Source organism: Haplochromis burtoni, unplaced genomic scaffold, assembly GCF_018398535.1.
Source record: "Haplochromis burtoni strain Fernald_Lab_line unplaced genomic scaffold, NCSU_Asbu1 Contig_98, whole genome shotgun sequence".
Lineage (NCBI taxonomy): Eukaryota > Metazoa > Chordata > Actinopteri > Cichliformes > Cichlidae > Haplochromis > Haplochromis burtoni.
Window position 1 is genome coordinate 788,645 of NW_024582459.1, and position 13,187 is coordinate 801,831.

At 42.4% G+C, this 13,187-nt stretch overlaps 1 protein-coding gene across 2 annotated transcripts in view; it reads left to right on the forward strand.

Moving 5' to 3' along the window:
* Positions 1 to 13,187, forward strand: part of plxna4 (plexin A4) — a 242,618-nt gene that overhangs the window by 203,529 nt on the left and 25,902 nt on the right. For both annotated transcript variants that reach the window (XM_005927188.3, XM_005927187.2), the window contains exons 22-25: positions 2,661 to 2,929; positions 8,943 to 9,009; positions 10,605 to 10,751; positions 11,842 to 12,001. In XM_005927188.3, coding sequence (XP_005927250.1) covers positions 2,661 to 2,929; positions 8,943 to 9,009; positions 10,605 to 10,751; positions 11,842 to 12,001 — 643 coding nt within the window. The remainder of the gene's footprint in view (positions 1 to 2,660; positions 2,930 to 8,942; positions 9,010 to 10,604; positions 10,752 to 11,841; positions 12,002 to 13,187) is intronic.

Here is a 13,187-nt window from a genome sequence, read left to right on the forward strand (position 1 = left end):
TTGACAGATAAAAAGACATAATCTCCTTAGGTGCTATTTGTGTGGAAAAAAAAATGGAGAAGAGAGGAATGTGTAGCAAGTTACTTGTTTAAACGGTGCAGGGATGATCTGGGCTCAGACAAGGGAAATTCACATCATTGCACTCCCTTTCAGCTTATATAGCAGCATCAAAATAATAAACATTCCCTAAAGAGGCTCAGTGTTTACTTGCCTTTATTCTCAATCTTCAGATGAAGTGCAACAAAGAGTGTAAAATGTTAAACTTCTCATTTCCCCAGATTCATCCTTTTCCCTTATTCTTTTCCTCCCCCCTTTTCCATCTTTTATTCAATGGGATGAACCTATTACTTTTAAACTGCACTTTTATGTAGGGAAATAGTGTATTTATTAATTTATAGTTTAATTTTTAATTTATAGTTTTTGTTATTAGAAGTCTCGGTGCTTCTGATTAACATAAACACTCATAGTACATGCAATTGCAAAGAAAGTGTTCTAAATGAATAAATATTTTGACACTTGTTTTTTTTACTGAAAGTTTTGTTCACAATTTTGATATTGACATCAACTAAATTCCAGGGAACAGAGGAAAAACTAAACTGAAAAGAGAAGGAAAATGTGGGTGCCAGTTGCAAATGTCCTGCATATACATGCATACATATACATTTAAGTACGAAAACGCATAGCCTATAAATGTTTTTCATACCTTTTCCTTGGTGCCTTATAATGTATGGACATTATAAGGCCTTGTGTGTTTTCCACTTATCAAAAAAAATTCTTTCAATCTAAACATTGCGAAACCTATTTAGAATATTTTCTTGTTAAAGCTTTCTTTGCGGCACTCAATAAAGTTTTTTGTCAAGTACAGGTCATTGCACGCAATGCATTTAATAATGTTCCCAAGATACATAGTTTTAAAATTATGCAATACTTCAGGGGTTTGGAACTCCAGGCCTCCAGGGCCGGTGTCCTGCAGGTTTTAGATGTGTCCTTGATTTAAATGGCTAAAGTATCTCCTCAACATGTCTTGAAGTTCTCCAGAGGTCTGGAAATTAACTAATCATTTGATTCAGGTGTGTTGACCAAAAGTGATATCTAAAACTTGCAGGACACCAGCCCTTGGGACCTGGAGTTCCCCCACCCCTGCGATACTTGATAGCCCAGAATATTGCCTATTACAAAGTTCATGTTCTTTCATATATGTTTTTTTTTTATATATTTAGATGATGTTGTCGCAAGCATGGCTTTTTTAACCACATTAATTTTGTACCCTGAATGCTCAGCGAAGGTATTAATTACATTAAACAAAAAAATGATAGTTCGGTTTGAATTTTGTGGATATATGGTAAATGGTCTGTATTCGTATAGCGCTTTACTTGGTCCTAAGGACCCCAAAGCGCTTTACACTTTACACATCCACCCATTCACACACTGGTGATGGCAAGCTACAGTGTAGCCACAGCCGCCCTGGGGCGCACTGACAGAGGCGAGGCTGCCGGACACTGGCGCCACCGGGCCCTCTGACCAGCACCAGTAGGCAACGGGTGAAGTGTCTTGCCCAAGGACACAACGACCGAGACTGTTGGAGCCGGGGCTGGAACCGGCAACCTTCCGATTACAAGACGAACGCCCAACTCTTGAGCCACGATCGCCCCACAAGATATAATATGACATCATCTGCAAAAAAGCTGATGACATGGTCTTTCCCTTTAATATTTATTTCTCTCATATGCTCACTTTGTCATATGGGCTGTGCCAAGGGTTTAGTATATAAACGAAAGAGAAGAGGCGATAGACAGCAACCTTGATGAGTAACTCTCTCAAAGTCTCACAGAGTTTTTAATAAGTATTGCTATTCCCTGAATTCCTCTGTCATATCAAGCTTTCTTAATTCCGGTGTTTTCCATCCCATTCTGAATCACGTCTGTAGCATGGTCATGATCAAAGAAAACCTGTTTATCCTGATGCATAACTTTTTTCTTCCATGCTTCCATTCAGCACTATGTCCTCCATTGTGTACTGAGGGAAGTTGACCACAACTGATCACGAAGGTTTTTCTGGTTCAGAGGGTTGGAGCGAGAATTCAGTTCTCAACAAGTGTTCCCAACAACTGCAGCAAAGAGTTTTCCTCAGGACACTCTTTTAGGGCAAAGATGGGAATAGATGAAACACATCTAATAAGAGGAGACTAATAAGAGGAAAGGATTAAGATGGACAAAACACCAACACTATGGACTATGGACATGCCAATTTTAACTTTGTGTTTGGGTAAAAAAGAAACACATTTGTAGAACGATTGAAATAACAGAACAATGTAGAGCAGGAGCAAGTTGCTTAAGAGGTTTTTGGCATTTTATTCAGCAAGGTGGAGGAAATGTGATGCTTTGAGGGTGACAAGGTGGAAAATTTGTTCACAATAGAGTCACTTTCTCAATCCTATTGACCTGTTTTGTGATTAGTCCAACATGCTATCTGTATAAACATTACCTAAAAGTGTCATTTTTAAAAAGAAGACTTAACACATTGTACATCTTGTAAGGTAATAAATAGCAGTGCATTTGAATTACCCAGTGACTAATTGAGTCTGTATGTCATGGCCTTGAATGTACCACTCAAAGTCTGTATTCTTTAAGTAAGTGAAAATTTCTTCTGTTTCCATGCAGGTGCCAGGCTACCGCCAGGAGCAGGTGGAGAAAGGGCTGAAGCTCTTTGGTCAGCTCATTAACAACAAGATCTTCTTGCTGTGTTTTATTCGCACTCTGGAGGCCCAGCGTGGTTTCTCAATGAGGGACCGCGGCAATGTGGCCTCACTCATCATGACAGTGCTGCAGAGCAAGTTGGAGTATGCCACTGATGTCCTTAAGCACCTGCTGTCCGACCTCATAGACCGCAACCTCGAGAGCAAAAACCACCCCAAACTGCTCCTCCGCAGGTAATGAGCAGGCATGAAAACCAAGTAGAGCACTTGTTAGACTGTGATATCAGTGAAGTTGAAGTTACATAGTTGGTGAAGGACAATTTAGTCTTCTTTGCTGTATATTCTAACCAAGACGTATCCTACCTTTTTGATAGTAAGTTAATGGTACTATGCTTGACCGTATTGTGTTGGTCCCCCTTATGCTGCCAAAACAGCCCTGAACCATCGAAGCATGAACTCCACTATGTGTGCTGTGGTATCTGGCACCAGGATGTTAGCAATGCATCCTTTTAGTTGTATAGGTTGCAAGGGGGGGCCTCCATTGATCAGACTTAATTGTCCAGCACATTCCACAGATGCTTGATTGGAATGAGATCTGAAGAATTTAGAGGTCAAGTGAACACCTCAGACTCATTGTCATGCTTCTCAAATTTTTGTGAACCATTTTTCTTTTTGGCAGGGTTTAAATCCTGCTGAAGGTGTACATGTTCTGCAAAAATGCTTAGGTAGGTAATATGTGTCAAAAGTAACATCCACATGGATGACAGGGCCCAAGGGTTGAAGAGATAACAGGGCACCAGTAGGTGCCCGGTACCCACCTGGTGCTAGGGTTAGGGTTGCCCAAAGCATCACAGTGCCTCGCTTCTCATAGTGCTTCCTGGTGCCAAGTGTTTGCAAGTAAGCAAAGCACATGGAACACACGCATATAAAAGAAGGCATGATTTATCAGACTGAGCCACCTTCTTCCATTGCTCTGTGGTCCAGTTCTGATGCTTAAGTGCCCATACTTGTTGGACAGGGGTTAGTATGACCACCCTGACTGGTCTGCAGGAATGACAACAAACGGTGATGCACTATGTGTTCTAGTGCTTTTTTATCAGAACCATAATTAACTTTTTCAGCTATTTGAGCAACAGTAGCTCATCTATTGGACCCTGTTCCTAGTTCACAACTTTTCTTTCCTTGGTTCACTTTTGATAGAATCAGGGTTATTCACTTCACCTGTCACTGGTCATAAAGTTACAGCAGATCAGTCTATAGGTACACATAAAATGCGTTATCTAACACAACATCTGCTTTTCTGAACCTAGCTTGGTATTCTTGTTGGTTTGGAATAGAAATGGATGTTTTATACAGGTTCCTCTTTACTGTGAAGCACTGGATGTGTCCCCTGACATGTTTGGATTAACTCCTTTGACCTTGAATTGCTGGCTCTGTCTCAGAAACACCAGAGTGTATTACCGTGCACATCATTAGCAAAATAATTATAATTAATTAGCACTGAATCCAATTTCAAATAGCTCAAGAGGAAAAAAAAATACTCATTTATGAAAACGGGAGAAAGTGAGACTGTGAAAAGCTTGCACTCTGGCACAATCACAATCCTCCGTTGGATTTGCAGTCAAAGCCTTAATGGCATGCACTTGAACACAGCACTGTATGTGATTATGCTTCCTGCCTACGGTGTTTGGTAAATGTGATGATTATGGTTTCTTGAGTGAACCAGCTTCCTCACAGCTGTACGTGTGTAGCGCGTGCATGCTCACTGATACTTACACTACACACACATGTTATGTTGTTTTTACTTGCAGGTTGTCACTCAAGTCTTGGCATCCCCAGATAATTTGACAAGCATATCATAAATGAAGTTGTCCATCTCATTTCGATTCTAATTCTTATTCTCCTTCTGCCTAAAAACACCCTCACTCACTCTCTGCCAACGAAGACAAATGCATGAACACAGCAAGGATATGCAGACGGGACTGAAATTAATGCTGTTCACCGTACCATCCAGAAGACAGTGGGCACATTCACCTCATGAACGCCTGTTTAGGCTCTGCTTGGTGATGCAGAGAGAAATTATTGCCGTCTGGGCTGGAAGCTGATTAACTGCAGCCAGAGCTCACCGAATATGGTGCAGCCACTAAACAATGGAGTAACTGCTGATCCCGGCAGTAGATACAGCATAAGAGATGGCGCGTACAGCAGAGACAGGGAGAGGCGGTCAAGGACAATGCAGATACTTAAAGCTGTGTCACCACCTGAGGAAAGCTGATGACTTTAAGGCACGCAGGCGAGTCGTGAGAGCAGCTCTTTGATCACTCAGTTTATGCGTCACCAGAGCCTTGTGTGTGCTCTCCATGCAGATAATTATTAATCTCATACGAGAATTTGATTCAAAAGTGAATTTAGGATTAACTTCACAAGGAAATAGTCACAGAAAGTTCTACAGCGACCTGTACATGACCAACAACTGTAGACACCGAATATAAGATACTTTATTTTGACACTTCCTTCTCTTCACCCTTGGTGACAGGGCAGATGGAAACCCCGGCGACAATGTCATTGCATTCAGCCAGCAGTGAGGAAAGCGCACATGTTTACAACACATCCACACCCAGTTTGAATCCCTATTTGTCATACACACGATTGTGATTGGCACTGATCAGACTGTCCTTATCTCATTCTTCCTCCACCGTTGTGCTTATTAGCTCTCCAACAACCCAGCATGCATTTCAGATGTGATAAGGCAGTTTGAGCAAGCTCTGCCACCCTGTAGTGTGGGCTGACTGGTGCGTCCCTGGATAGCAACTGAAAATAGCCCAGATATATAGGCAGGGGGCTGTGAAGATGGAGGAAGTAGCACTCCACCCCCCAGTCCCTCTTTAATTTGTTCTGTCTCTTTTCTTTTTCTTTCCTTGTTTGTTCATTTTCAGTATTCTCCTCCCTCACTACCTGACTCCGTCGTCTCACTCTTCGCTGCTCTCTCTCTCATGTTTGTCTTCAGTTCTGAAGCTTGAAGCTTGTGTCCCTTGTGTAACATCGTCACTATCTTTATCACTCACTTGCTCTCCTATACTCACTCCCTCAATCTATATTCCCAGCTCTTCCTCCCCTTCTCCCCCCTCCCCTCCCCTGTTTTCTTGATTGCTAAATCAATGCTTAAAGTGCGTGAGCAGGGTGTCTCTGGCACAGCATCTGAGCACGGATACCCACTGCCTCCTCTTCCAAGAAATCTGTGTGTGTGTGTGTGCCTTTTTCCCTCCCTCTCTCTCTCTATCTCTTTCCACACACGAACACACATCCTTCCATCTGTCCCATCTCAACCTGTGCTGAAGCACAACCACCAGGCAAGCTAACTAACGAGAGCCTTCCACAACCATCTGTCGCATTCCTTGCTGCATTCTCCTCCTTCAACTCCTCTCTTTGCTTCCTTCCTCCATCTCTCCAAGCCTCCCCACACCAGCATCCCTCATCATGCAGAGTTAAACTGCCTTTCTTGCAGCCTTAAGTTTTGTTTGGCGACAGTCGACGCGTCAAAATAGCAGTTTTGATTTTTGGTCAAAAGATGAAAACCCAATATGTTCATGTGTTAATCACAATATTGCTTTGGCTTCATGCACAGACATCCTGTCATCGCACAGGTCTGAAGGGCCCCTTGTATAATGATAAGCGCTCTCTCTGTTTGGGTGTGAGCAATAAATGCAATAAATGTCGGCGCACATGCATCAACAAGTCCGAGTCAGTAGCAAGCCATCACTGCAAGACAGTTTGACACTTATGATGACCAATCTTCCTCACCCACCCAGAGCCATAGTGACAAATAGAAATGGTTTCTCATTTCAAGCTGTGCTGCTTTAGCATGTGGCTAAAATCAAAGAAACTGCAGTTACTACTTCCCCTTAATGCAAGAGAGACACCTCAAGCTGAATTTGATAGACAGGCAGACAAACAGATAGGTGTCATGAAATAATACTTTGTTGATTGTCACGATATATTTTGGACTTTTAACAACTCATTATTAAATTGATTTCATTTAAAACTGTGAAATACTTTCTGGTTCCAGCTTTTAAAATGTGAGAAATTGTTTGTTAGACAGAGTAAGGACTTGTTAATATTGTTGTAACTCTATTATTCTGGAGGAGCTGCGTTGTATTCTAAAGTGTGAACAAACAGTTTATCAGTAAATGGAAAAAAGTGATTTGATTTGATTAAAGGTGACACGAAAGGTTCTTTATAACTTAATTGGCTGGATATTGATTAATGAGTCACACTAACTGTGTCATATGGACATTAAAATGCACGTAACTTGCAGGTGTGGCCAACGAAAAGGTTAAATACTCGATGAGGCATGGAGTCCCGTCTATCCTACCTCGGTAATCAATGGGAACGAAATATTGCCAGGTCCCCGCAGCTCTAGCTCATTCTCAATGCTCACTGTCCCACTGTCTGTCTGCCAAGCAGACAAGCCCGACCATGCCAACACGCCATGGCACATTTCATTGCATTAACCCAAACATAGGTTGTGCTGTGTTTTGAATCTGAGCCGAGTAAAGGTTTGGAGAACATTGTTCGAAAGTTATAAAACCGAACGCTAATGTTAGATGTTCAAACATCTCCGTCACAGTGCCATTTTTATCCTCGTTCCCCACAGAGTGCGCTATGAGTGAGAATGAGCATAAGCGAAACAGTGCGGCTGTGCCAAGACTTCTTAGCACTGCAGGGTTACCACCCACTGCCAGACGCATGCACAGACACATACAATAAACACTAGTCAGCACACATGATAATTTCTGAATACATGCGCAGTGGGATTAATTTGTGCTTTTTGCACACTAGCCTTAAAACAGCCTTGCAATTGTCCAGGCACACACAAACACACAAACACAGCTTTCATTGGAGATTGGAGTAAGAAAAAGCAAGTTGAGGAATTCTTTTTTTTTTTTTTTTTTTTTCTTTTTTTTTAAAGAGGCAAAGGCAAGCTATTTATTTTAGTTCTTTTCTTCATTTGCCTTGTTCAGTACTGCCTCACTCCTTCCTTGCCAGTGCACCTCCTCCTTTCTCCATGCTCCTTTCATCCCTTTGATAGATAGGCTACATTTGTGGAAATGGAGAGGATTTGGAAGCGTGTATGATTACAGGATCCAGAATATTGCAGCCAGCGGGAGGAAGAGAGAGAGTAAGGACACATGAAAGAAAAGATGAAACGTGACCTTGTTGACCCTTGGATCTGTGGACGGAGGAAGGGCGGCAAAATAAAAGTGCGGGCACAGTGAGAGGCAGGAAGTTAATCCCCCCCAGGTGCTGTGCCAGTGTTGAGAGGGGGGTACCAGACCAGCCCACTGGCACAGCAGACATGAAGCCCCCCCCTCCTCACAGCTCAGTTTGAAGTCCCTTTAAGAGGCTGTCTGAATGGTGAGGGGTGGGAGGGCTGCAGGTGGCAGTCGAAACACTAGGGACAAAATCTACACGCACACAAGCGGGCACAATGGACACTAATCCTGAAATATTGATGCCTATGGTAGTTGCTCATTGAGGATGGAGGCAGGGGTGTGTGGGTGTGTATCTGAGGTGTTCTGACAGATTGCCCACACACCCCTGCTGCTGGCCAAGAAGGTTGCTGTCAAAAGACATTCGATCGTTGCCTATCCTCCTTTTCTCCTTGCCACCACTGTTGTTATTATGTATGCATATTAGCCATTCACATGGGATCACTCACTCTGCTAGCCCAGGTCAGCACATACACACAAAAAGAGATGCACACCATTTTGCCACACCAGTGGAGCATGGATGCCAGGCAGAGAAAGGGAGGGAGATGTATTCATTCACTTTCTATTGTGCACGGATCGAGTGTTAGTCCAGTGAATAGGCAAGGGAACGCTTGATAATGAGGCCAGTGTTATTACAGAGCCGCTCCAGCCCCTAACGACATCAATCCACTGGGATCAAATAAAGGCTTTTAATTGCTTTGCCTCATATTAAAATCCCTGCCGCTGTAGACAAGCTGCCCTTGGCGTGCCTGAGCATAAAGGCAAGCCGAAAGATTGTCTGAAAGGCCATCATATAGCACGTGCAAAGGCTTTCCCAATACATGGCTTTGCAATTATGTTTGCATAGCCCAGGCGTATTCAATGGCAGTGGCCATCATTTTCAACTTAATATTTGACAATGGTGTTGAATATTAATGATGTAATAAGAGCACAGGGATCATATGTTCATGATGTGCTTTGTCGCTGTCTGTTTCCAGGACCGAGTCTGTTGCGGAGAAAATGCTGACCAACTGGTTTACATTCCTCCTCTACAAGTTTCTGAAGGTAACTCTTTAGTTTTCTGTGATTATGCTTCCTGCTCTCCATTCATTCATCCATCCATTGGCTTAACCATTCATTCAGTTGAGGTTTGCAGGGGGGCTTGGAGCCCATCCCAGCTGACACGGGGTAAGAGACACACTGGACAGGTCACAAGTCCTACACAGGGCTAGCACAAAGACACAAACAACCATTCACACTCATATCCACACCTGCAGCCACTTTAGAATCACCAGTTAGCCTAGCGTGCCAAAAAGACAAGGCACTTCAGCAATATGCCACAAAAAGCTGAGCTGAGAAGAAAGGGGAAAGGAAGACAGATAGGACAAAGCATAAAAACTGTGGTGCTGAGGCATGGTGCTCAGTGCATCAGGTCCCCCAGCAGCCAGAGTCTTGTGCAGCATAACAAAAGGGTAGTTCGGGGTCACCTAACTAAATATAAGCTTTAAAGAAGAAGAGCTATAGTCTAATCTTAAAAATAAAACGGTTTTCTGCCTACTGGATCTAAACTGGTTCCACAAGAGAGGAGCCGATAGCTGAAGGCTTTGCCTATCATTGCACTTTTCCAAAACTTTGGGAACCACAAGTAAGCCAGCACTCTGACATAAAGTGCTGTATTGGGATAATATGATACTATAAATTATGATGGTAATGATGGTACATTTAATTTGAGGTTGTTTTTTTCATGAAGCCTGTGAGGAGAAGCTAATATGGGACAAATGTGATTATTGTTACTGGTTGTTCTGGTTTCCAGCATATGAATATATCAATATAGCACAAGCATAATCATGTCTGATGTCCTGTAACTCTGCATGTACTTTTTTGAGTCTGTTAAATCAGATGTTTACCTTTAATACAGCTGGGTACAGGAATAGCACAAATAGCCTATGAGTGTGCATAAAATACAGCGTACACACGGCATATTTTGTGTGTCGTCTGGGCTTCCATTTGGAAAATGTTTTCATAATATTCAAAAGACAGCCTCTCTGCCACAGCCACCGAAGATTCATCTAACACTTGGAGGATTTGTTGTCCTTTTTTTAGCTAGAAAGCATACTGACATGTTGATGCAGCACTGAGGAGGTGTACTTTTTACTTCACAGGACACCACTATTCACTAAAAGCAAAACCACAACTTCTCTCCACCTTTGAGTCTAGAAAATGTCACAATCATCCTGTTTCTCTCCTCCATCTCCGTAGTCATCACTTTTCTGCAGCTGGAGGAGATAAATATAAACAATGATAAATGGCCAGTCTCTTCTTTTTGATAAACAGGAGTGTCTTGGGGAGGGTTTTCACTTTTTTTTAAAAAAATTGTTTATCCATCAAACCTTCCCCTAACTTCGGCAATGGCTCTATATTGATAGGTGGTACAATTTTCTTTAATTTAGGTGAAACAGGTGCAATATTATCGGGAACATGACGTTTATAAGTCTTACTCAGCAACACTTGGAAGTAAAGCGGTTATAAAAACCCGCCACAAAATTTTATCTTCTGAGACAAAAATACGCTTCGCTGTCAGTGAGCTGAGCGCAGAAAAAAGGCTTTAAAATGTCTTCATTCTTTTTCAAACGTCCCCCTTTCGTCAAATCTCTTCACAGGAGTGTGCAGGCGAGCCTCTTTTCTCCCTCTTCTGTGCCATCAAGCAGCAGATGGAAAAAGGCCCCATTGACTCCATCACAGGAGAGGCACGCTACTCGCTCAGTGAAGACAAGCTCATCAGACAACAGATTGACTACAAGACGCTGGTAAGGGGTTCACCTGCCCACGGGTCCAAGGGCTCACTGGGGACACTTAATATGCTTTCGGGGACAAGGCGAGAGTAAAAGGTTGGTTATGGGTGGTTGGTCATGAGATTTGCAATGGGACACAAAGTTGTCGTTGTTACGCTTGACATGAAGGGGGCACGGGAGGGGCGACCTCACTTCCTGTTGAGACCCGAGCTGTCAAGCAAAAGAGCAGGGCTTTGGGATGAGGAGGAAGGAAATAGACTATGTTTGTGTATGTCTGCACAAGCGCACAGACGATGAAGCTCGCTCCTCATGGAACCTCTGATTTACTGCCCAGATCTGTCTGTTATCCTGGCTCCACTGTGACCGTTGTTGTTTCTGGAGGGGAAACTTAGACATTGTTCGGTTTTCTCTTCTAGTGTCAGACCAGTTTGTACTCAGCATTCTGGGACTACAGATTTACATACATATTTCACATTGCCTTAGTTTTCTACCCACCCCAGTTCTTGCAGTAGAAAAATGTCTAGAAACTGGCTGCCCATAGTTAACCCTTTTAAAGGGAATTTTTCATTTTATGTACAACGTGGGCATACGTGTTTGGAATGATGCTTTTATAAAAGATGAGGCGTTTATTCTCTCACCCCTTTAACGTGTATTTGTGCTCATCTTGTAATTCAGGTATTGCCACCAACACCCAAAGGCAGTACTGTAAGAGCTGATGAATATGATAATATTGTTATAATTAGCTACTTTAGTGCTCATCAGTTCAGGTAGCAAATTACTCTCGTCTCGAGCTCTGAGAAAAGAGCAGTTTCCATAGTGAATATTTTCTTTTCCCGCAGTTCTCTCACGGACCCCTTGGCAGGCACAGAATTATTGCATTTCCATTGAGTACCAATCATCATTATTAACATAAAACACACAAACCTATTTCCTGCAAAGCTGTCAACAACCTTACTTTTTTTTTTTACCTTGCTCTAAATCAACTTGTTTTTAGTATATATTCCGAAAGATCCATTTTGCATCTGTAAAATAAAACCTTATGATACCGTTTAACCCGCAAGTCCTTATTAGACTCACCACAGTGACTGTTTTGTGCGTGTTTCAGGTGGTAAACTGCATACATCCAGAAAATGAGAAGAGTCCAGAGATCCAGGTTAAGGTGCTAAACTGTGACACCATAAGCCAAGTGAAGGAGAAGATACTGGATGCCATCTACAAGAACGTCCCGCATTCACACCGCCTGAAAGCGTCTGATATGGACCTGGGTATGAATCTTTGCCTTGTTTATGTGAACAGTGTGGAAAACAATAGAATAATGAAATAGAAATCTGAAATAATTCTATGATTGGGAGCTCCTTCACATTCCTGTAGATACTGTTCAGCTTATCAAAACAGTTCTTAAGATTCAGTGTTTCAGATCAGACAGCCTTTATTGTGGACTCAATGGTCCAGAAGAAAATACAAACAAGAATAAAACAAAAAGACAAAAAAATATGAAATATAGAAATCATTTATTCGTGTGCCTGGAGGAAGCTGGCTGAGCTGAGACAGCCATCGATTTTTTATTTTATTTTTTTAATCTTCCTCACTCTACCCAGGCCTTCTTAAAAAGTAAAGTCCTCTTAGATATAGAGAAGTTGTTTTGTGTTTTTTTTTTACCTCGGGAGACTTGACTTCCTGGCTGTGATGGCTCAGATGTCTGAGATTGGTCTCTCTCCTCCCAAAACTTCCCATCGATCGACTCACATGTCAACTAGCGTCTGAGTCAGATGATTGATCAGCTAATCAATTGAGACGCTCAGCGAGCCATTCCTTTCCTTTTTATTTCTTCCCTTTGTTCTCTGTGTGTTTCTTTCCTTCCTTCCTAAAGCAAGTAATTACTTTAATGGGCCACTGTTAGGGGAAAGAGGTGAAATTATGTACCTTCTTGGCAAGACATCCTACTGTAGTGCTCAGGGGTTCTTGTACACCTTTATTGGTGTAGGGTACACATGCACACCGCTACTACATGTGAGCATAATATTGTTATCCGTTATTGTTGTCCTGCCAAATACCTACAGGCTGTCTTTTCACTGTGGACTGTTGCTTTTTATGGTTTAATTTTGCCAGATGGATTTTTTCAAACCCCTGTTGTTTTTTGGTAATAGCATATTTATAACCAACCTCAGCTCTCAGATGGGCTAGGAATATACCACAGGGAATCTGTCTGAGACAGCTAAGTAAAAAGATTAGTTTAGCCTTTTGACAACACTCCTGGATGAAATTGTTTTATGGCCCCATTTGGGCAGGACGTGTTGTTCTATTATTGTTTTATTACAAGAGGGAATTGGCAATTGGAGTTCTCTGGTCACTCGCTCAGTGCGAGTGTGTGGGTGTGTGTGTGTGTGTGTGTGTGTGTGTGTGTGTGTGCAAGCATGTGTGTGTGTGTGTGTGTGTGCGTGTGTTCATTAA